This window comes from Filicampus tigris, chromosome 22 (assembly GCF_054856515.1).
Source record: "Filicampus tigris isolate MCC_2025a chromosome 22, RoL_Ftig_1.0, whole genome shotgun sequence".
NCBI classification, from domain to species: domain Eukaryota; kingdom Metazoa; phylum Chordata; class Actinopteri; order Syngnathiformes; family Syngnathidae; genus Filicampus; species Filicampus tigris.
In genome coordinates this window covers 3,411,493-3,436,383 of record NC_141238.1, presented here as the reverse complement: position 1 = coordinate 3,436,383, position 24,891 = coordinate 3,411,493, and the positions used below count along the sequence as shown (strand labels likewise).

Genomic DNA, 24,891 nt, shown 5'->3' with positions numbered 1-24,891 from the left:
TGTAGTCAACAGAGGGCGCTTTTGCCTTTTATATAAAGCTACATGAACTTGATTTTAAGAAAAAAAAAATGGCAGTGATGGAGATATAAATAAGCGTACCGGAACATTACAGATGCGCTGGATACCATTGGATATAAATTGTTTAATGTTTTGTGGTAATGCAAGTTTGAAGTTTATAATGCAAAACAAATCTATTTCAATAACGTAGCTATGTTTATTATAAACAAAAGCATTGAGGTCCAAAACAATTGGCTTTTAATGTCATAGTCCAATAATAAATTATATATTTTTTAAATCTTACCTTAATGAAATATATGTACATTGGTTCACTATTCTTTGTAATTATAATAAAGCATTAACCCAATTATGTAAAGAGGTGAATTAGAAAAACAAGTTTAGTGGAAAAAAATGGCTAAATTGAAAGACCTTACTAGACAAGAGTAGGTGTACCTATTAAAGTGACCCACGTGTATTTCTGGCTGTCTCCATATAATTTTTGTTTCTGTTTTTTTGTAGTAGGTTGGGTCTCTCTCGTGTGGGCGGTTTAAACACCTCCCCCGCCCGTCTCAGTCATCCAGTCGAGCACAACCGACCTCCACTTCTACCACAACCGACCCGACACCCGCCAGCCGCGCGTCCCGTATGCATTCGCCCTCTCCGGGGTAGACCTCCGCGTCTGTGCCCTCTCTCCAGGAAGGAAAAACAAAGGTGGCAAGCTCGGAGTGAGCATGTTGGAAAACGGCAGGAAGGTGTTCAAGGAAGGCGTGCTGGAGAAGAGGAGCGACGGCCTTCTGCAGCTGTGGAAGAAGAAGCTGTGCGTCCTGACCGAGGACGGCGTGCTGCTACTGCCGCCCAAGCAGCACGATCACCACCCGCAACAGCAGCAACCGCCGCAACCGCACCACCACCACCACCACCACCACCACCACCACCACCGCGGAGAAGACGCAGGCAAAGTCAAGGAGCTCCACTTCGCCAACATGAAGACCGTGGACTGCGTGGAGCGCAAGGGCAAGTACGTCTACTTCACAGTGGTCATGTCCGAGGGGAAGGAGATCGACTTCAGGTGCCCGCAGGACGAGGGCTGGAACGCTGAGATCACCCTGCAGATGGTCCAGTACAAGAACCGCCAGGCCATCCTGGCGGTCAAGTCTACCCGGCAGAAGCAGCAGCTGCTCGTCGTGCACATGCCCGGACAGAGCCACAAGACGCTGCGGAGCTCGCCCAACGTGGCGTGACCTGCCCGGCGCGTCCGCCGGACATTCGAGCGGCGATTGCGGTAAGAGGGGCGCCGGAAGACGGGGTGATTGTTGTGATGGGAGTGGTGGGTGTTCTGGGGACGGCCTGGGGAATCCCCGTGTGAATTGGACGGGGTCCTCGCCTCTGTTGGAAGTCCCTGGCTGTTGACCACCTAAAACGGAAACATGGTGGAGTACATTATATAATACTGTTGTCAAGAATACTATCTCCTTGGAAGTCCCCATTGTTCTTAGTTTTGGTGAAGCTATGACCACATTCTATAGTACCATAGATGGACTGATGAATAGACATTCACAGAGTTTATTGTCGATACTTCTACCACTACTAATTGGATCATAATTAGTTTTTCTGTTCCTATAGTTAAGGGCAGTGTTAATGTTCAGAGTGGGTATACTGTTACTGTGGCTTAAAATATATTGTTAATATAAGTTTTTTAATTTTCACTTTAATGTGCCGTCTGTAACGCAGAAACATGATTCATGTAGAAATAAGAAAATGAAAAAAAAATGGGGAAGTGTTTTTCACATTTTGAAGAACTCATGGTAGTGAATGGAAAGTGTTTCCAAACCTGAAATGTACAACTTGGGGGGATAAAAAACATCTCATTTATGATGAAATTTAGGCTGACTACGCCATGATTTTAAATGTTAGGGTATGATGGTGGACCTCGGAGATCCCAAGAATTTTGTTAGGTGGAACTTGGTGTAAAAGTTTGAGAAGTGCTGTTCTAGTAAATAGATTGATAGCTAAAACAAATACTCGGCGTTCCTTGGATTTTCTTATTCGGAGAATTTGTCGAGCCACAGACTACGCTGTTTATAATGTAATATTGCACTTTTTTGAAACAGTCTTATGCAAAGACTACACATATGCACATTAGTTTCATCTGAGTCTTTCTGCTGCTGTCTTCAGATGGATTCAATTCACCTTTATTTGTCAGTCATCTATACAGCTACTTACTTACTAGCTGACTATACAGCCATTTAATCTCACTTTTTAACACTTCCTTTTGAATTTTCACCGAACTAGGAATTTAGTTGGAACGCCATCTAATGTGCATAAACCAAAGAAACTGAAGTGCACATTCACCCATTAGCCTGATTAAAAGCAGTCCCACTAGCCACGGTTTGGGAACCCTTTAGTCTAGACAATTGAACTGGTTAATGGAGTGCACGTGTTAGGTGACTTTTCAATCGAATTTGAAGCAGCGTGTCTAATTGATTCTGTTCACAGGTTAATTGGACACTGGACGATGTATATCGACTCCCACCCCTGCCGCATGAGAACCAATTCTCCAGGACAAGTCTCCCACCCTGACCCATGTTTCCACCGAACTCCTTTTCCCCATCACACGGACTTCCTCCACTAAAGACTCATGGACTAAAGAAAAAGCATGTGAGAAAACAAAAAGTGCGGTGGTCCGTGTAGTTATTTATTAGACGTGTATATATTTTTTCTATGAGTGTGTTCAACGGGAAATCCATTATTGGAAATAAGCCTTTATTTGTACTGTCTTTGTCTTATTAGTGGATAGGTCGGCATCATTGAACCAAAGATTCATTTCCAGTCGCAATTGTGCTTGTTTTAAAGAGGAATTCAACCCAAACCATTTTTTTTTCAAGAACATGTTCTATGCGGGCCCACTGGTTGGAACAGGGCAGTCTGATAAATATTGCGTTTGTGGAATAAGAGTTAATGCACCCGGTTTTAGACATCTCCGGGGGCGGCCATTTTGTGACTTCTATCGACTGAAAATGACATCGCAGTACTCACGGCTCAGGTAACGACCAATCACAGCTCACCTGTTCTCCGAAGCTGAGCTATGACTTGTCGTTATCTGAGCCCTGAGCATCTGCGATATCATTTTCAGTCGACAGAAGTGACAAAATGGCCGCCCCCGAGATGGCTAAAAACGAGTGGATCGTGCTACTTAGCTCATATTCCTCAAACGCAATATTAATCAGAATGCCGTGTTTCAACTAGAGGGACTGCATAGAACATATTCTTGAAAAAAATATGTTTGGGTTGACTTCCCCTTTCATGAACGGGATAATTAGCAACGCTAGCCTGTATGGAAGTCTTAAGTTTGATCTTATTGTATGAACTGTCTATTATGTTACAGGTACAGAGAGGGAGGTGAGCAGCGACGTGATCATATCTGATAGAAGGCGCAGCCATTTTATTTATTAACGCCTGCACACACATGCAACATGGCCGAGCTCTGATGCTAGCAGTAAGCCTGTTAGCTCATCTGATAAAAAAAAAAAAACCCTTCACAAGAGTCAAACGTAATGTGAGTTAACTGTTTCCATGTGTTAATAATTTCTTGTCTTGTTTGTAGCGTTATAGCCTGGCACTAACCTACACTCTCCTGCATTTAGCATTTCACTTGCGCTTTTCCCGTCGTTAGCAACGTGCTAATATGGCCCCGTAAATCTGTACAATGGTTGACACAGGTTCTCATAAGTTTATGTTAAAGACCATGTGGGCATTTTGTGTGATAAATTTTAGCCAAGTGCAGTGATGGGTGCCATTTTACAATATGGGTGCCTTGATGATGGCATTTTACACTTACTAAAATAGCTTAAACATTTTTTTGATAGTGTACAACTTATTGGCTCACTGTTTGGCAAGGTCAAGCTAATTTCAACCCTTTTTTTTTTTTTTTTCAAAACGAGGTAATACAATTAAATGTGGACTCACTATTTGGTACGCTCTTTGTGTTCCTTCCATTCTAATGGAAAAGAAAAGCAAAAATCAACCTATTGCACCCTACCAGTGGCAAGGGTGACATTTTGAATTGTACCCTATTCACATTACATTTTCTCGATCTAAAACCGTATATCCAGGTTTAATTTTTTTTTTTTTTTATACAAATAACAACAAATAATGTTATGGCTATTAAAAAAAGAAAACTTTGCCGACTGCCCAATGGGCATTGCTAGTTAAAAAAACAAAAACAATCTGGACCAATTGGACTCACTATTTTGCAAGCCCAAGCTGTTGTTGTTTTACCCGGTTGTGGGCCTCTACCTTTTTGAAACTTCATGTATTAAATATAATTACCGAGCAATGCAATATAACCAAATGTGGGCTCACTATTTGTTATGCTCTCACCATTCCACTATGACTGTCACAGTTTACAAAGGAGGGATTACTGATGAATGTTTTCATTGGATCTGTTCAAATCTCCTGTTTTTGAGATTTAAAATAGTGCAGGATCTCTATCCTGAATTTTAACGAATTTAAGACATTTTGTCCTCATAGATTCTTGATTATTTTCTTTTTTCAGTATATCGCATCCTAAACAGTCCAAAACCACAAGTGACAGTTGGTTAAGAACAATTTCTAAACCTTTACATGTTTCATCTGCAAGGTATCAACCCTTATTTATTCAAGTTGTTTAGGGATGTGTGTCATGATTGGCAGCAATTTCCAACGGCCTTACTTCACAAGGTGGCTATGTGTTGATTTCCCAGTGGCTCGTGTTGATCGTGTGAGCGCTTTTCGAGAGTGTATGGCGGCCGAATTAACACATGCCTCTGTGTTGTTGTCATCTCCCTCACGCAGCGTAACAGCTCTGCCCTTTATCTCGCCTTCGCTGCACCCTCCTGACATGCCTCTCTGCTCCCGTCTGTTTTCTTTTACTTCAGAATCTATTTTCATACCTCCAAATGATACATTCCATTAAAAAAAAAATATATATATATGTATAAAGAGGTAACTGCGCTCATGTTTCGTTTTTCTGAGCTAGTTCATTCGGGTCAGCGCAGTCTCTGCTTTCATGTTTTGCAGCCCACCTCATTTCCGAGTCTAAAAGTAGCGTGTGGGATCGGGTTTCTCAGCCAGTTGTTGCCGCTCGGATGAAGCGCCACCGGTGTGTCGTGTCAAAAAGCTTGTGAATCCGGGCTAATTCGATTAAACGCGGCACGTGGTGACGACATCCTTGGTGACACGCGTAGGCTTCGTGGCTGCCGGCTGGCCCATCTTGTCACTTCTAATACTCAACGCCTGACTTGAATCATCACCTCTTACGCATTTGTACTTAAGTGCTTTTTGGTGTCGTTTTGGTTGCATAACAAGCCCTATGTTGACAACCACAAAAAAGAAAACACCGACTTAGTTAGGTTTTGGGGCTGCTTCACTCTACCAGGCATTGGTTTGTCTTTAATCTGTACACGGTGCAATAAAATCTCTATTAAAGCATTGCAGAACCAAATATGCTGACCAGTGTCAGAAATTGAAATTACACTCTGTATTGTTTATAAATGAAAGTTAAATGTCATATACAACGTTTAAGGCACGAAGATGGTTTATTTATTTGCCGCAATTCTCCTTGGATGAGGCAACTAAAGTTGAGTGGAGGACATGATGAAGTTACACTGTGCTGCTGTTGACATCCCATTTCAAAAACGAGGCGGCAGAGTCCCGCCTTTGATGAACTCTTTTGAGCGTCAGCTGTTGTCGACAGGTTTGCGAGTCTTGGCATGTCCGCTGACCGCCAACGTATTCCTCGCCACGGCCAACTCTTTGTGATTTGAGCCAGTGAGGGAAGAGGAGCCGGCTCGTCAGGGATGTAATTCAGAATTACCTCTCAAACACTCCCGAAACTCTCTCGAACACTACTCATCCTCTCTCATTCACACAACTGAAATCCTTCCACATTCACGATTTAAGTACTAACACATCATTCTGAAATACACTTGTGTAATGTATTGAAATGCATTTTAAGAAAGCATTTTAGTAATGTATGTGAACAAAACGTCAGTATCGTTGTCTGAGCGTTTCAATAGTGAGTGAAGAAAAAAAATTCACTAGTGTGAATCTTCCAGGAGTTTCTGAGAGCATTTGAGTAGCGGGAGAGTGTTTCAGTAGTGCATGTGAAGTCATGCTTAATTATGTCCCTAATGACCCCCTCAGACTAACGGGATGGATGCACTGACATGGTCATACAGTGTGTCATTGATTTTTCTTGCCAGTACCACACTCATGTTTATGAAGTTTATCTGATTCTGAATTATGAAGACGACAGCACAGGGGACCCTTTGGATGCATATTGATCCCTATTGGAAGCGTATATCCGTGCATGACTATACGCGAGCTTGAAAATATGGTGGCCCACAGAAGTGGGAAAAAAAGAAAAAAAAAGGTGACAATAAACAAGCTCATGCACGCATGCATATACATACAAACTCATAACCCATAGACTATTGAACCATTATGTCTTATAACCAATCTGAGTGCGTCAATCTCGAGAAGCAATCGGAAGTGGCTTGAAATGAGATTTCATCCAGCCGTCACTTTTTTTTTTTTCTTTTGGATCAAGGGAAAACCCTTGATCAAACTTCTTCATAATGTGCCGCCACCTGCTACTTCACGCTGTCAGAAGATGCTCACAAAGCCTGCCGATGCGTAACTCTGTATTATAAATTAGGCAGCACTTCTTGAATGGAACTCATTATGATCACAAGTCCAAATCACCACCGCCGCTATAATCACGGTAATGGCACATCATACGCTACCATCAGGGGCTTTTGTTTCTCACAAAATATGAATAAATAAAAGTCAAGAGAACTACTATTGTAGGGCATCTGGCTCAACAGATTGTTCAAACGTGACAACCATGATGCATGTGCATGAAACTATAGTTAATATTATTTTCTTCATCGTATTATTTTAGACAGCTATAAGCCATTATAATCGGGGCCAAGTGATAATGACAGTGGAGTGGATAGTACCGTATACCATGCTGCCTTTCTAAACGCCGATTCGGCACTTATATTTCAGGTAATTAGCCATTAGCAAGCTGGCTATACGGTGGAATGGTGTATTGAATTGCAGAAGTGTTTCCTTGCCATCTGCTTGGATGCATATAAATGTTGCGTATTTGAAATCAGTGATTCTCAAAGTGTGGCACTACCAGCACTGGTGCTACAAAGGCTCCCTCTAGCGTTATGTGAAAGAATAACTGAATTCACGGTTTAAACTGTGGCATAATGCACTGGTTGAAACTTGACTTTGAAATCCAGGGCAGTGCATTTAAAGGTGAAGTCAACCCAAACATATTTTTTACAGAATATGTTCTATGCAGGCCCACTAGTTGAAATACCTGAGCTTGCTAACTAGCTAACTATATTGTACAACACCCCCGCCCCCCCCATCACCACCAAAAAAAACCCCTTCATTGTAGACAGGGTGTAGATATTTGCCCAGCCCTCAGGCCCTCTTGCACAGAGACAGTTTGGTGGTGTTTTTGTTGTACACACACACACACACACACACACACACATGTTGGACGTGCAAGCGGTTTCATCTGCAAACAAGGAAAGACACTAACGGCTGCACACCCATAGGTGACACAATGTCTGCCGGTGATAATGACAGTGTGGCGTAGCCAAAACGTCCCCAACCCACCTGCCTTCCCCTCCCTCAAGGTCACAGCTGTCTCCTCGCCAGTTGCCGGCCTCCCTTTTTGTTAGTGTGAAATGCTCACTTCCTCTTTTCGTGTGCGATAACGCCATTGTAACAACAGGATTATCTTCCCCCAAGAGCCAAACAGTGGGTACAGTAATGCAAATAAGAATGGCTGGCTGCCGGCTGCTTTGTGTGTAAAAACACTTGGGCCTTCTCTTATCTCTTCTCTTATTATTTAATGTTTTCATTTCACCAAAAGAAATTATTTTTTTTCCTCACAATTTTGTTTGCGGTATCTCTGACTTCTTGTCCATTTAAGATTACACATTAAATGGGATGATGATTGGCATTTAAATCCCTTCAGGCCAGTGAGTTCTTAGTGTTTTTTTCATGCTTAAACAACAGGTTGGACGATAATGTGAGTACACGGAAATATACACAGGAAAGTGTCCAGGCTGCGACTATGACAAGTTATCCACTTGTTCATGTTCATCTATGACAGCGACGTACAGTGACATGCAGAACAAATAAATGCTCTTCATCTAGAACGCAGAAGGTAAAATTAACCCGTGCATCAAAATCTTTACATTCCTTAAGGTTTCTGGGTTTTAAAGCCAATGTTAAGGTTTCAAGTCCTGGTGTGGGTTTGAGTGTGCTAGTGGAGGGACCCGAAAAGTGCAAGTGAGTGCCTTCCTTCCTTCCTTCCTTCCTCCCTTCCTTCCTCCCTTCCTTCCTTCCTCCCTTCCTTCCTTCCTTCCTTCCTTCCTTCCTTCCTTCCTTCCTTCCTCCCTTCCTTCCTTCCTTCCTCCCTCCCTTCCTCCCTCCCTCCCTCCCTCCCTCCCTCCCTTCCTTCCTTCCTTCCTTCCTTCCTTCCTTCCTTCCTTCCTTCCTTCCTTCCTCCCTTCCTCCCACCCTCCCTTCCTTCCTTCCTCCTCTGTAAGTTAATTTAAAAAGTGTGTACAGTATCTACTTTTGGCCTACCTTATATTAAAGCCATGCACAGTACACTAATTTTAAAAATTCGAATACAGTACAATAAAATAAATGGAAATCCTGCCTAGAGTAGGCCTATACCTTATCATACAGAATGTGTTTTAGACTTTTTAATGAAACACTTGTTTATAAAAACGAGTTTATAACTTTATCATACACCGATAGCGTTACTGTACGATATTTTTACAGCAATGAATTGTATTCTTAAAAAAAAAAAAAGAGCTAAACGGAGGTGGGTGGGGGCACAGATGATTGGTTGATTTTGAAGAAGGCGGGACTGCGCAGCTTTCTCTAATGAGCCAGAAAGTCACCATTCGCAAACCTACTGTAAAAAACAAAAAAATAAAAAACACCATGGAAAAAGACAACAATAACAATAAGACACGCAGTTCCAGCAAAACACAGAGACAAACAAAAGCACTCAGACATCCAAAAAAACCTCTAGCCTCGCCTGGACAACGAAAAGTAAGTTTTCTTTGTTCTCATAGTGGTTTTACCTTCCGAAATACCCCGGTACCATTTTTAGCTAGCTTAGTGGCATTAGCCACTTGCTAGTGAAAAACGTGTGTATTTAACACCTAATTCTCAAAATATATCTTTTGGGAATAGAGAAAAGCGAGCTAAATTATAATATATTGTGTTTGTATCATTTGAATGCCAATAAAGTTCACCAGAAAGGCAACAGTAGATGTACAAATCACTCAGATCAGAATTGGCTAGCACCTTGTTAAAATGATTACATAGTTTTTTTTCATTATGCTACCATTACTTTGATTAATGACAGAATTTTTATTTATTACTAACCTTTTAAAACACGTCTACCTCTTTGTTGTAGTATTTGTTTGTCCCTTTGCGTGATTGCAACAAGATGCAGATCAGGGGTTAAATTATCAAGAGTCCTGTAATGGTTGAGACATTCATTTAGATATTTTCTACCTATAATTGGTTGAAAGCTAATTAAATAATCTGTTGATTTATCTATTGTAGGATATTTAATTTAAAACATGTAAATTATGTGCCAGTGTTATATTTTACTAGGTAATTTATTAATCAATTAGAATTACCTTCATTTGGAATAATAACATTGCAAAATGAGATTGAATTATTCATTAAAATAATTGAATTTAAAATTGAAATGAATTGACCCCATTCAATAATTTGTTAAATGATCATTGTAAATAATACAACGCCCCTAAAATATATAACTCTCTCTCTCTCTCTCTCTCTCTCTCTCTCTCTCTCTCTCTCTCTCTCTCTCTCTCTTTCTCTTTCTCTTTCTCTTTCTCTTTCTCTTTCTCTTTCTCTCTCTCTCTCTCTCTACCTCTCTGTCTCTACACACATATGTTTGTTTTCCTTGTTATCAAATAGTTGGTTCATTATTAGTTGAGATTACATTACATTTCATACATTCAATGTTTTGGGAATGAATAGTGAAATGTCACACAAAACATTAAACCTGTTAATTTTGACAGAGGTGCAGGACTATGTTTTTTTTTTTTTTCAATGGAAAAAACTATTTAGGCACAATTAGAATATCATACAAACAAAGATCAAGTGCAATCTCATCTGTGCTCAAGTTAGAAGCATTTTCATACTCTAAGACACTGTACAAATAATGGATTGTGCTTTTACATGTCCTTTCAAGTTATATGACGCATATGGCAATTGTAGCTGACCTGACATTTGTTGGAAATTGCAGCCTTTTGTTATTGCAGAGCAGCGGCAACACACTTGACATTTTTCTAATCCATCTCCTTGTATGACAGATGATCTTTATTGCCTTTTTCCATCAGGTGGGGTGTTTTGCATGTCCCCAGGACGCCCACTTCACTTTGCGGGAAAGTGTGTGGGCAACACTGAGTCAGCATCTGAGCTGCGCATAGGTAGGCTCATAACGAGTGTATGAGGTGAATGGGAAATGTCACGCATATAATAAAACAGAAACATGGCTACACACCGCTGTTCAAGTGTTAGGTTTGTGTGGTGTCAAAAGTGAGACCAAGATACAGAGTATCATTTCAAACCTTTTGCCCCGTTAATGTGACTCAACTCAATTGGAAAGAAAAAGATTTGTCTTTTGGAAATAAAAATAATCGACAATGTGGTTGCACAAATGTGCACACCCTCTTATAATTGGAATAAGTGGCCAATCACATTTAAACACATACAATGGACATCAGCACAGACCTGCCAACCTGCAAAGTGCCTTTGATAAACCCTGAATGAATTTCAGCTGTTCAAGTAGACATGTTTGGCTTTTTAGCTGAAGCCTGAAGGTCTTGTGCTAACACTGACTGCTACTGCATGTAGAACTGTTAAAAAATCCTTGTACCTTGTCTAAGGCTCCAATTCCGGCTGAAGAAAAGCCTACTGGAGGCGCTGAAATTTATTTTAGATTAATCAGAGAACTTTAAATGGTGGCAGTTGTGCGCTGATTCCCATTTAACATGATTTTGATTGTGATTGGTTCATTCTGAACACCGCTAAATCCTATACTATTTACGGGTGTGCGCACTTGTGCAACCACATTTTAGTAGTTTATTCTTACCTAACCTACCTACCTAAAAAAATATATCAGTCGTAAGGTTATAGGGTGGAAAAAAATGTTTATTTCTTTTTATCTTGGTCTCTTTTTTTTTTTTTTCAAGGGTGTGTCAACTTTTTATATCCAGTGCAAATATATGTCTTTTAAGAATGTATTTTTTTTTAAGTGCAGATGTCCACGAGAGTGTTGGAAAAACCACAATGTTAGTCTTTTGTGGACATTTTGGTCTGCCCCTTTCCCTTTTGTTGTAGGGTGTTTATTTGTTCAACTGCAAGCGTCTCCTTGACGGGTAAATATTGAAAAGGTGTTACAAAGGATCTGCTGTGTGATGTTAATTCCCATCGGGGGGGACGAGCAAACAACTTACTGCACCTGTAAACTAAATGTCAGCGCGTGTAGTACAAGAAAAACAATCCTAGTGAGTTATCGGAATTGTAATATCGTGCAGCAGACACATTGATATTAAAATGTGCAATCTATTGGAGATTTCATCCTTTTCCTTTCATTTGTTTCCACCTGACACAGGTCTGGTCTTTGCTTACTTCCTCTGTTTAGTCCCTGTGTTCTTTCTCTGATTTTCGTCTTGCTCTTATCCACTTCTTGATCCGTTTATCTCATCTGTTGTCTTCCTGTAATTTCCTCCCCCATCCCTGAAAATCCTTCAGCACGGCTCTCGTTCGCGGGAAAAATAATTGTGGCACTTGCGAGCGAGAGTGTCGGACATGGACTTGCCACCAGGCGTCCGAGACCCTCACAGATGGGATGGAGTGCGGCATGATAAGAGGGAAGTGATGACTGGAGGATTGGGGGGGGGGACAAAAAAAGGATAGAGAGGCTTTGTTCAATGTCACCCTGGAATCGGAACACACTTCATCACTTTCTCCTCTTGTAATTGTGTGATGCTGCCCCAGCCGAAATTTCATAACCACCTTGTAATAATCAAACGCCCGTCACACAGACAGGTATAGGCGTGCCCCCCCCCCGTCCCCCCCCCCCCCCCCCCCGTCTCTGGTGATACTGTCAGCATTATGGATGTTCCGCAGCCTTGCACAGTGACTCATCCAGAATCAAAAGCGCAACGGATAGGTGAAGTTAATTGAAACGCGGGGACTGTCACCACCTGGGTTGGTTTACGTGTGAAGTTCATAGCGTTTGGGTCCACATCCACCCCCACATTAACCAAAAGTTTTCAGTGGGCACCAAAAACCTCTTTGACTGCGCAATACACCAAACGCGTTTGCATTTTGGCATCAACCATTAAAATCTTAAGGCCATTTTACGGTGGATGTCAGTCAACAACACCTGCAAAATCTTAAGTGTGCAATAGTGACCTATGGGGGGGAAAAAAGTGACCTGAATGATTTGACTGCATATAATGTTGTTGTCGTATTTTCCTCACCTTATCTTATGGCTGGTCTTGTGTTTTTGATTAGAAAATATTTAAGAACGTGAGCATGATTGATAAGTAATGCATGATATTCCTATAAGACACGAGATAAGATTGATGCTATTTTCTTGGCATTAATTGCACCTGTTCTCCGCCAAGACTCCGGATATTTAAAGAAAAAACAAGCAAAAAAAAAAAACAATCATTGATAAATGCCACGATTTAAAAGCAGAGGATTCAGGCCCAATCTTCACAGTGAGAACCCCTCCCAAACAGCATCAATTTGCGGAGCGAGAGGTGCAGCAATATAGAAGCGTGTCCTCCCCTCATCTCCTGAAAATCCTTCTGCACATTAAAAAAAACAAAAAAAAATTGCTTTTGAATTCAGCTCCTCAGCAAAACACAGAGCGCCATCTCGCAATTTACCCCACTGAATAAATCATTAACTCCGGCCTCGTGCAGACGTTTCCATGCCTCTGCAACCAGCGCAAGTAGGGCGGAGGCATAATGTTTTTTGGGGGGGAAAGGTTGTTACGAACCTCCTCTTGGAAGAGCTCATTTTAATTTGGCACAGGGTGGCCGCAAGCCCAGGGGAACACAATATATATTGGGGGGACTAATTGGGGTCTCTGTGCTCCTGTAGGTCAACTTGAGGACTTGCTAAAGCCGAATCTTGGCCACTTCTCCATGACAACCAGGAAGCAGGTGATTTGTCAGTACATCTTCTCAATATAATGGAAACCAATACAAGAATTGCATCACAAAATGTCCAGTTATGCTTCAATGATTTCATTGCGGTACTATTCTTGTACTGGATCTCTGATACTGATGCATACATGTCGAGGGCAGACTTTCCAGGGACTCCGAACGTCTCATAAATATTATAATGACTTTTTTTTGTTGTTGAAGCAATTATAAATGTTTTAGTCTTAATTGACATGCTTAAAAACACACTTTTCCGGATTCAGAGCATCCCAAACATTGTCCGGTGAGTGTATCTACTGTATAGATGCTACAGTCTGTGTAGTGTCCCATCACCTGAACCCAGCCTGGGTGATTATGTCATGGGTGTGGAAACTTGGTGTTTGGGTAGTTGATATGTAAATTGGCCCCCCAATGTCCCATAATATGTCTCCGTGAAACTAGTCCTTTCTTGGTCCCTCCGTGAGCACAATGAGCTGCAAAGAGCAACTCAAGACAGTATCGAGCGGGGGCAAAGTGTGAAGCAACTTTTTCTCAAATTCTCAATAACAAACAAACATCACGTCGTCAAATTATTTTCTTCATTTTAGTTTTCGGCAGGCTCGAAGCGTGGCATGATAACGTTCCTGCATGCTTCATTAGTGTTTTTCCATTGCCAATGGTTGCTGTGGCAACCAAGGGGCGAGTAATGAGTCTGGAGCTCGAGTGAATACGGTCGAGCGGACTGTGTGTCCGTCCGCTCGGCAAAGAAAGGATGGAGGTTTTGATTGGATTATTCCAACACTCGCTGGACAACGTATGTGGCGTCATGGGGTGTAAAGTGAAGTTCGGGTTGCAAGAGTAAATGAAAGAACCTCTGCCAAATCCTATTCTTCTAATTTTGGTGTAATCCGGCTGGCACACGAGCAAACAAACAAGCACAGACCTTTCTAGTATTAGCATCTGACAAAGAATGAGACCACCCACCAATGTGTTGATCCTCAGGGCCTCCGGCATCACCCATGCCGCCATAAATATGACAGCGTGAGTGAGGTCATAGCCAGTGTTCCTGGTCAGCAGGAGATCCTGGTTGTCACACGTACATATTGCAGGCCACCGGACGGAAACGTCGCTCCCGTGGTCCGCATTGCATTGAAGGACGCGGTCCGCCAGTATTAGCTCACACTCCCTTTTCGGCATCTGGGATTCCCCTTATTTTTAGTAAGGACATTTACATATAGCATCCCCTGCCCCTGTTCGTGTCATCGCCAAATGCATTGGTCCCTCTAGCTCATTAGATATGGAAAGAACCGTAAACTGAATCGCGCAAACATTTTCATCAAGTCAGAGCTTGTTTCTATGAGTTGTTGGCAACGTACCGTCTAATACTGTCAGGCAAGAGAGGAATGCTTTGTACGCATGAACAAACAGCCGTCCGTCGACCTCAACACGTCTAATCTTTTCAACATGCAGACTGGGCTTTCTGAGAACAGCTGTATTGAATGCAACAGTGTGCAGGAGGCCAGGGGACTCAATCTGGGATTGAAATGACATGGTCGTTGTTCCCATGAATCGGCAGCAATATTATGGGCCAGTGGAAGGCAGTGGAGTGAGTAATGTGCGAGCATAGGAAACCGCAAAGTCCTGCGTAATTTATGACGGCGTGTCTGTTAAGGAAGACTAGACATTAGAGAACCAACATTTATTTTCACACCATGAGACAACACCGCTCAAAATGTGTCCAAAATTTCTCAAGTGAGTTACTTGACTCCAACTTTGGCTCAATGAAATTGGCGATGTCTGTCGTAATGATGCGATGCTATAATGTTTTGGTGAGTGGGATGTGAAACACCGGTAATCTACTTTGTACATGTGTGTCATTAGCCCATCATTGATATACTATTTCCGAAAATCTGATGTAAAATAAGCATATGAGTAAATATGAATAGGCCCTTGGAGTGATTCTCGGGGAACACCATTGATTAAATGGAAATCTTGTCTGTGCAGTTCTATGCAGTGTATGCCATCAACCTAACATCTGCCTTTTATTATCAAAACTGATATATATATATATATATATATATATATATATATATATATATATATATATATATAGATATAGATATATATATATATAGATATAGATATATATATATATATATAGATATATATATATATATATATATAGATATATATAGATGTAGATATAGATATATAGATATATAGATCGATATAGATATATATAGATATTTATTTATTTTAGGCCAGGTTTATACAAGGTTTGCAATGAAACTAGCAAAACTAAAAACACCAACGTGCATCTGGAAGTCACGGGGCAAACCTACGCCTCAAACGTCTTGCAGGAAGACTCTTTACGCCAACAGGAAGTGAAGGCAATTGGCTGGCGCGCGGTGCTGTTGAAGTTCGAATTAGATCAGAGGTAGCCGACACGCGCGCGCCGGTATAGGAATACACACAGAAATAACGAGGAAAGGAAGCACAAGGCCAGTAAGAGCCATTTCCTCTCCTGCTGAGTGGGCTAATTGGAAAGTAAAGTCGTTAATCTGCCACCAGGCTCTGGTTGCAGCCTCTATAAACAGTCTTTGTGTGTGTGTGAGCATGTGTGTGCGGGCCCAAACGTTTTGTGTTTCGACAACAGCTGTCCCTATCAATCAACACCAAGCAGGCATTTGCATTGGCCGAGTGAGCCTGAAGTGTTTGACAGGCACAGACGAGGGGGGGGCGCACGAAGGCATATGTGAGGAACCCATTTCTATCCCGGTTGAGAAAATAACCCTGAGGCGTCGAAGCACTTCCCCCCTCGCAGTCACGGATACATCTTGATACCACATAGATAAGAGCGAACATCCTCGAGGCCATTGCGGGCACCAGACAGCGGAGAGCTGTTTTAAACGGCCTCTTCGGGGATCCTATCGAGCGATCCGTCATTTAGTTACCCTTATCTGCAGAGCCTTCAGCTGAGGTCTCGCCCCGATCAATATTTCACCACTCACTGTACTGAAGCAAACGTGACTGTGCGGAGCTGATAGAGAAGCTTTTGTCAAACCGTTTCGTGATCGAAATCGGTCAGCATTGATTAAGGGTCACCAGACACTTAATTAGGCCAACCTCTATCACCCAGTACGAGGTATAAGGGGGGAAGAAAAATCTGCCTTTACACAGATAATAATGCACAGTTTTGACATTGTGTAGGAGTATTGAGGATGTGTTGAACTGTATAAGACACATGGAAGTAGGCACACAGGCTGCTAGTATATGATACATATCATAGCGCACAATAATGCAATGCAAAATGGCAAGAACAGAAGCGGGGGGGGGGGGGGGCGTTACCAGTAATGTAAACATCCACATAAGCCAAGATCATCTTCAGTACAGCGCCGGAAACTCATGAGACATTTTACTTGCTTTGGTGCTGCTGTTTTGGCCAGTAACATATTTCAAACTGGCTCAGAAGTTGATTTGTGTCAACTAACGCCGGGTGTGAACAGTAGTGTCTATGATCTGACATAATGACCTGTTCCAACATGTTTTTCTTTTCCTGGAAGGAAAAGGGAGGTGTCCATTTGAGGGAGGCAGTTAGTCTTCATCTTAAGTGGATAATGCACCTGGTGACTTATTGGGTGGGGCAAGGTGCTCTACTAAAGGGATGCCCGCTATTCAAAGGCAGTAATTGCATTGTAATTTGGCTTCCTAGTGTAGCTCAATAGTACAAAACCCTTTTGGAAGGAAGCATTTTTACATATTAGCCTTCAAGAAGAACCAGTTAAATGAGTACCTCTCCAAATCCGTCATGAGCAATACAAATGTCTTATTCACTGAGGCACACGTCAAAACAGACAAGACGCCACAGCTGTGTGCGGCACAGGGAGGATGAAGGCTCCCTCTGACTCAGTGGCGTCATCCTGCTCTCCGTTTGATCGTAGAGGAAGTATGGCGGCCCGCAGTTGCTTTATCACCCTCATTAATTTCTTATCAGACACACGGCTGCAATAAATCCCCCGTTCGCCGCCCCCCCCCCCCCCCCCCGTTCAACACCCCCCCCCCCCCCACCCCCACCCGGCGGAACCCCCCCGACTCCTCTCCACCCTGCAGCCGAATTACAGGGAAGGCAATAACTTTGGAGGATGTGGTTTCAGCTTTACCGGTGTGGCAAATTCTTCATGTTGCCGACGCTAACCGTCTCTGATTGAACGCAGCAGACAGTCATTTGTCTGGCTGTCGGGTGGGAGTCGGTCAAGAGCGAGGGTCTAGGCAGGGAAGACGTGTTTCCTGCTCACGGTTCATAGGACGACAGAAGGACGAGGTCAGAGGCGTCAGTGGTGGAAGGTTTGCTGTGACGTTTTCTGGAGCACGCTGTGCTGTACATGCCTGGTGCACAAATGTGAGGGGCTGGCTCAGTTGCACGTAGCAACCGGAATGGCTTGAGGGTGGAGAGCCAAGACAAACACATGAACGCGGGGTCAAATGGATCATAGATTTAGATGGACAAGATTGGAGATGATAGAACTGATGAGGATTCGGTACACGCCTATGATTGGGGCTCAAACTGATTAGTTGACTTGTTGTGGAATGAGCTGTACTACTCTGTGCACTACATGTTTTGGCAACTCGTCTTCCATCTGCTGCCATCGCCGGACTGCACAATGTCTGGCCAACAAACATCTGTGCGGTTCAAAGCACAATGAGCGGTTCGCCCCGCTAGCGTCGGCTACCCTGATCAGTCTTTCGAGATTCAATCCTGCCGTACAGTGCTGTTTTTGGCCAAATAGTCATTAGTTTTGCTGACATTTTTTTTTTTCATTTTTACATGTGATACTTGTAGTTTTGTTTAAGTCGACAAAAACTCAAATGCACGCCATTTTGATCAATGACAGCAATCTTAAGAAAAGGGAACGGCCTTTACGATCAAACAAGCTCTAAGCTAGGAACTTGTGTGTGTGCGCGTGTTTGTGAAAGTATATCTGTCCAGTGATTTTATACAGTATTTTTAGTTCAGCCTGTTCGCACTGGTTGTGCAGTGATGTACGTATAGTGTGGTAGCTTTCCCTGCCCTTCCCTTCCCTTTTTATGAAGTCTGTAATGACATTCTCCTCAAACTTGGCTTTGTGCACGCTCTTTGCACGCCAACACGCCAAACTGGGTCAGCATTGTCAACTGGACATTAGCCCTTAGCCAAATGCACTGTGAATTGTCTGTCGGACAATATCCGCTCATAAAGGGACATTTGTCTGCTCTTTTTGTCAGTAATTGTGATGAAGTTGTTTTGCCGATTGAGATGTACAGTATTTTGGGATTTCTGTGACGCTATATACTGAATGTATTTCAAAAATCAGCCAGTGGTCTTTGAATTTTAACAGTGGGCCTCGGAAAGACCCGCATTCATGTAAACGAATGCAAGACAACATGTTATTTACTCCATGTTTGCCTCCAGAAGACAGCAGGAAACAAGAGACCTCATTGTGTGTACAGTACAACTTTGATGCAAAATTTATGCTTGGAGCAACAGCTGCTTCTGCCGCCGCCGCCGCCTCCGCCGCCGCCTCCGCCGCTGCTGCTGCTGCTGCTGCCGCTGCTGCTGCTGCTGCTGCTGCTGCAGCTGCACTCTGTTTTCAGTGTTTTTTTTTTTTTTTCCACTTTATGCGCTTGTGTCTTGAATAACCAGTGGGTCATTGGGGTTACGAACAACAGGAGGGATTCACGTTCAAGTGCGACCTATTGCTTAAACATTGCTGGGCAATGAAAAGGCCGAGAATTTGTGTAGGTTTCCAGCTACAGTTGGCAATTCAACATCAAGAAATCAACTCAATATTGCTGCTATTCACCTGCAGCATTTTAACATTGCATTTCCAACAAATTGCTCATTTTAAGCTATGCAGCTTGGTCATCATCAAAGTTGATATAATGTGCTTTGAGTGTTCGGCCTGGACGGTGGCGGCCTTTTGTTACACTTTGTAGAACTTGTGGATTAAAAAAAAAGTCTGCACACCCCTAGTGAAAGCCCAGATTTTTGTGATTAAAAATAAAGCTTTTTTCCACTATTAATGCGACCTATTGCTTAAACATAAACTGCCTAAAGTCAGCGGGGTTTGACGCTGCCTAACACGTGACGTGACCCCAATGAGGAAATAGACAATGTTTGGTTATTAGTAGTATAGAGTTTAAAGCGTTAACACGGCCCGAAGGTGGTCCATTTTTAGGTTCAAACAACATTTCTGGGGGGAAAAAAATGTGCATCCAAAGTTTTAGTTAAAATCCTCGTCGCGCGTGACATCTGCAAATCTTGTGAGACTTTCGATTCAGTCAGCACCCTGTGGCAACGATGACCTTCCCTTGATACTTATATTAAAAATGTTCCTGATAACATCGCCTCTACAGTTAATAAACATTGAATGATGTCGACAGTTCCTGTGTGTGCCTTCCAAAAAAAAAAGACTCGACTCACCATGTTTTTCAAGCTCACGTTAGTCCCCATCTACTTGTCGCACTGCCATTGAAGCAAATACTCAACCAATATTATAGCGCTTCAAAACAACGACGCTTCAACTGCACATTTGACAGGGAACGCTGAAGTGGTTAATTACAGTTCTATCATTTCCCTTGCCTCCGATGTCGCATTTTTCCATAATGACAACGCTGACACTACCAGACCCGCAAAGCGACTTTTGAACCAATTTAAAAGTTAATGTTCAACACACAGTCGTTGACCTGCTAAAGAATGTGTCTTTGGAGCGTCTTTGGAAAAAGGACACTTGCATACACAGCGAACCTATGCGCATGCACGTGTGTAGTTGTGCGATTGCTGAACGAGGTAATTAACATTTCCCCGGCATCAGCGGTGAACGCTCATGGCTAAAATGATCCGCCGGGACCTCCCAGGCTGTAATGATGATACTCCATTCACATTGTCACGATGGATGCACACATTTGCAGGCCCTTGTAACCTTGCTGCGATGGTACTAATGTTGTGATGCGGCCACACACCTGCACCTTGACGCAAACTGAAATAAATAGTCGGTACTCCTAGAAACAAATATGCACTAAAGTCCAAGGTGACAGCTGCCATTCGTCTCACAGTAGAATTAACTTCACTGCTTTCCAGATCTTGCTTCTCCCCAATTCCCACCCATAGTATGTTAACGAATTATTGACAAAGATATAAAAATGTAGCTTCCCTCAAGGCTGTTTTTACTGGTTTTCATCCAGAGCGCCGTATATCAACGGATCGTTCTTTTGTTCTCCCGCTCCTGAGGTCTCACTTACCCATCGATCATCTTCTGTGATGAATGATTTAGAAGGTGACCTCGCGTCAACGTTTCAGCTTTGTCAAATCAATCTCCTCTCTGGCACCTGTTGTGATGCAGCCGTTCATCTTGTAATGAAGTAAATAGAGGTTACAAAGAGGTTTGATTGGATCGGGTCAGGCTTTTGGTCAACATTTGAGCACTTATTCAAAGTGGCAGCACCATAGTACACACCAACCTGTACGATAGCACTATACTGTATGTGTGATGAGCAACCATTTGGATTGGACCGTCCGAGATACAGTACCGACCTACGTATCCGTCGACCGACCAACCGATTGGCCAACTTACCAACCTACTTACCACATGCGACCAATCGACCTACTGTACCTACAGACTGACCAACCGACCTACGGGGTTCTGGTTCGTCACTGATGTGGCAAATTTGTAGCAGCTCTCGTGGGCGACAGGCCATTGTATCAACGTATCGTAATATTTTTACTAGGGATGCTCCGATCGATCGGGCACCGATAACGATCGGCCGATTTTCGTGAAAAATGACGTGATCGGCATGTTCGATCAAAGCCTTTTATTGCCGATCAATGAATCCGATCACCCGCAGCTCATGCGGTGTGTAGTTTGCGTCTTCTAATATATGCCACGAAAAGCTACCTCGCGGGGGGAGCGTGGCCACAAGTTTCAACACAACCAACTTGATCCGACATTTGAAGAACAAGCAATTGGAAGACTGTGGTGATACTTATATACTACTTAATATACTTCACAGACGTAGCTCCACCAGAGAGTGTATTGTCGCATCGAAGGTTTCCTAAAAGAAGGCCTATTGTCCTGGTCAAGTTTTACAAGTGTTAAATGGAGCTCGGATGTCAGTCTTGTGTCGATGTTGAGTCTAACAAGGGAGTTTTTCGCTCGCGTACTGCTTTTAATGACAATGTTCCAACGAGGCATATGTATTCCAAAATGTGTTTTGCATGATGCGTTCGTTTTTTTCTCGTTGACAAATGCACAAGATAGTTTGACTACGCACAAGACAAGAAACCAAGTTCCTGAGTCGTTTAGGAACTCATTGAATAGTTTATTCGAGCGAAGTCTGCCTGTGATTATTTTTTCTACTTTGATTGTATTCTGAACCGCGCAGTGTTGAGGTGGCATGTTATTTATTTGACTTTTTGCATAATTCAGTATTTTGAGCCTGCTGATTCTTTTGATCTGTTCAAAACTGTGTTACTAAAAGCTGTTTTTTCAATTATCTTTGGGACTGAGTAATTGTTGTATTGTGCCAGCAAGGGTTTTGTATTTCTTCATGCTTTCGAAAATATATATCGATTTTTGTCAAAATAACGGCAATAATATGGCTGTTTTTTTTTTTTCCAGATAATAATGCATAATAGCAGTCACCGTAAATACATGGAAAAATATACAGGTCGTCCATGTGATCGGAATCGGTATCGGCCAATCTCACTCATGCATGATCGGTATCGGTGTCATAAAACCTGATCGGAACATCCCTAATTTTTACCAGCGTGTGCATGTCATTTGTCAACGTGCCATACATTCCCTGATCATGCATTTGAATGCACACTAATCAGCAGCAAGACGCTATGTACAGTATACAACTGGTAGTGTGCATTGGCTGTAGGCAGTATGTTTGAGTGGGAGTCTCAGAGGACTGACAGGAGAGCTGGGACATGATTTAAATGCAGGTCGTCATGCGGCTTTTAAATTGCGCTCGCTGGAAATCTCCCTGTTTTTCTCCCGCTGCCGTCAAAGCCGGCCAAGAGCACCGATACACCACGTGCCTTCTCTAGGTGATCCCACCGCGTATTCATTCCCTCTTTTTTAAAGTCATTCAAGGGTTGTGTGTGCAATTCTTTTTGGTCTGTTCTCAGTGGGACAAAAAATGACAAGGCCACCAAGATAATTGGACTGATGTTGGAATGTGTGTGTGGGCTTCAGGTTCCTATTTAATTCCTCTGACTGGTTCATTAGACCCAGTAGCAGGACTTTAATTATTTTCAGTGCCGACTAATTAGGGATGCTGTGACTGAAAATAAATGCGGTATTTGTTTGTGACAATTTCTTGAAGAAAAAAACAGCAACATTAATTCGTTGCCAAGCATGCAAGGTTTTGGCAGCTGATTGAAGATTTAATAATGCTTAATGCTGTGGTACATTTGAAAAAGAGGGGTTAGCAAAAGGTGTAAATCCATAATTGCCCTAAGGCAAGCAATGGCCTCATTAAGTCTGTTGCATGCCAGTTAATTGTCTTTCCTGTGTGTATTTACTGCTCCCGCGTGAGAAAAATACCCAAATTACTAAATTAACACGAGTCTTCAGATGTTGAAGTAGTAGGTAGGTAAAGAGTAGGATTTACTGTATTGCCTTTACCAGCAGCCAAGGTGATTCCATTCGGTTTATAATGATCGCATTGACAAAAACGCAAGAAGAAAGCCGGACTCTCAACTCCCGAGATCAGAAATCCACCAGTGTCTGACACTGACACATTGTTTTGGTGCGATATTCACACCTGCTTAGAGTAATCCTCCCAATAAGTTTTAGAATCTCTTCGCAACAGCCATGCCTTTATACAATCCCTTTGCTTTGGGTGCCCAATTAGGCATCTTAGCTGGCTTGGGGCTGCAAATTACCATTCTTGGTCTGAAAAAAAAAATGCACATTTAAGGTTTTATTTATTTATTTTTTTATTTGAAGAAATTGTTGTTGTTTTTTTTTTTTTTGTTTTTTTTTAGGGGTCTGCGAGCTTTAAATCATTAGTTTAAAGCATGGTCTGTGTTACAGTGATAGGTCCAGCCCGCTCTGTCAATATCGCAAGTAATGTCACTATAAAACTTGGCAAGTATACCTTGAAAAAGTGTTAGGCCACAGGTGTCAAGCTCCGGTCCTGGAGGGCCGCTCTCCTGCACGTTTTCCATCTCTCCCTGCTGCATCACACCTGAGTCAAATGATCAGGATAGTATCAGGCTCCTTCAGAGCTTGCTGTTGAGCGTGGTCATTTGAGTCAGGTGTGTTGTACCAAGGAGAGATAGAAAACATGCAGGAAAGCGGCCCTTGAGGACCCGAGTTTGACACCTATGTCTTAGGCCAAGATTACATTCATTGTTTTGGCCACCATGACTGGCACCCTTGGGGTTTTTTTTTTTTTGTAATATACAGTATCTTCGGAAATGAATTGAAATGCACAAAATTAGTATTGTTAGAATATTACTGGTATTCGACAATGTGCTATTTGCTTAGTTTCTGACTTCACCACTGGTAGCTGGTCAACCATGAAGAATAACTCCATGTCGGTGATGCGTTTAATTGAGAAGAAAATGGAGTTGTTGACAATACGGAGACTAGTTTGGAACCATTAAAAAAAAAAAAAAAAAAAGTAAATATGTTGTGACTGAGCAACATGGTAAGACTTGACTTGTGCCTTGCGTTAACCAAGTAATGTCTTGAGACTCATGACTTGAACATGTCGTCACTGTCATGTGAAAAACGCATCTCCATTTTTTTTCATTTTCTTATTTTTACATGAATGGTGTTTCCGTGTTACAGACATCGCATTGTGAAAATAAAAAAGTTTAAAAAATTGGAGAAATTGTGTGTTTTTCACAGGACAGCGGCGATATGTTACCTACTCCCACCTGCGCTCTTTGGCAAAGACTGCGTTGGCATTAATGGTGGCCAGGACGGCATATGACTAGAATATCATGAAAAAAAAGAATCATCATCGTAAGGGCCGTCTTTTTGTTCATTTGATTAGTATTTCTCGGTTGATAGAGGATAATGGCCAAAATGGGTGGTTCCATTATGATTCCAAAGATAGATCAAATTTAGCGGGTTCTTCGAAGCCTGTGTGCTAACCCTCTACAAAGTGCCATTCAGTTGCGAGATGAAAATGGTTGACTGGCAAGTTACAAACATGGCGTCCTCCGGATTCTGCAGTTAGAAAGATAGTAATGGCATGGTGTCATGTCTGCGTACAACAGTCAAATGTTTGAATAAAAGCTGTCGGGCGTGCAGTAGTTCATCAGTGCATGATGTAGCTCGCTAATGGCTCCCCTTTCATTGGGAACCGAGGTCACACTGCCACCCGTGGGCATCCGTTTGCCTCTGCCCCGTCCTTTAGTGATATATTTGGAGCCACGAGAGATTTGCGCTGCTCCAATGTGCCTCGGCCGTGTGAGCGGTGATGTCACACCGATTGCACGTCACACCGATTGCACGCCACCCCTTTGGGAGAGACACTTGTGGGAACACTCGCGCTCAGTCTGCTCTTGTTGCAAACTAGCCTGAAGGTTGTTATGATACATTAGCTTTAT

The 24,891-nt window shown here is 42.5% G+C and overlaps 1 protein-coding gene and 1 long non-coding RNA gene across 3 annotated transcripts in view; both read left to right on the top strand.

The window, feature by feature from the left end:
* The first annotated feature begins 112 nt into the window (after window positions 1–112).
* phlda1 (pleckstrin homology-like domain, family A, member 1) lies at window positions 113–5,479 on the top strand. 2 transcript variants are annotated; one of them, XR_015084633.1, is made up of 3 exons: window positions 113–1,279; window positions 2,494–2,655; window positions 3,383–5,479. XR_015084633.1 is itself a non-coding variant. In XM_086021928.1 (2 exons), exon 1 carries the CDS (start codon window positions 729–731, stop codon window positions 1,236–1,238), a length of 510 nt encoding a protein of 169 aa, XP_085878054.1. In that variant the 5' UTR covers window positions 113–728; the 3' UTR covers window positions 1,239–1,279; window positions 2,494–3,006. The 2 variants fall into 2 exon arrangements, 1 of the variants encoding a protein (XP_085878054.1); XM_086021928.1 differs by lacking the exon at window positions 3,383–5,479 and having other exon boundaries at window positions 2,494–3,006.
* A 3,170-nt stretch (window positions 5,480–8,649) lies between these two features.
* LOC147126519 (uncharacterized) overlaps window positions 8,650–24,891 on the top strand; it is a 38,127-nt gene continuing 21,885 nt past the window's right edge. The window contains exons 1-3 of the long non-coding RNA XR_015084634.1: window positions 8,650–9,132; window positions 10,461–10,550; window positions 13,243–13,304. This is a non-coding gene — a long non-coding RNA (uncharacterized LOC147126519). The remainder of the gene's footprint in view (window positions 9,133–10,460; window positions 10,551–13,242; window positions 13,305–24,891) is intronic.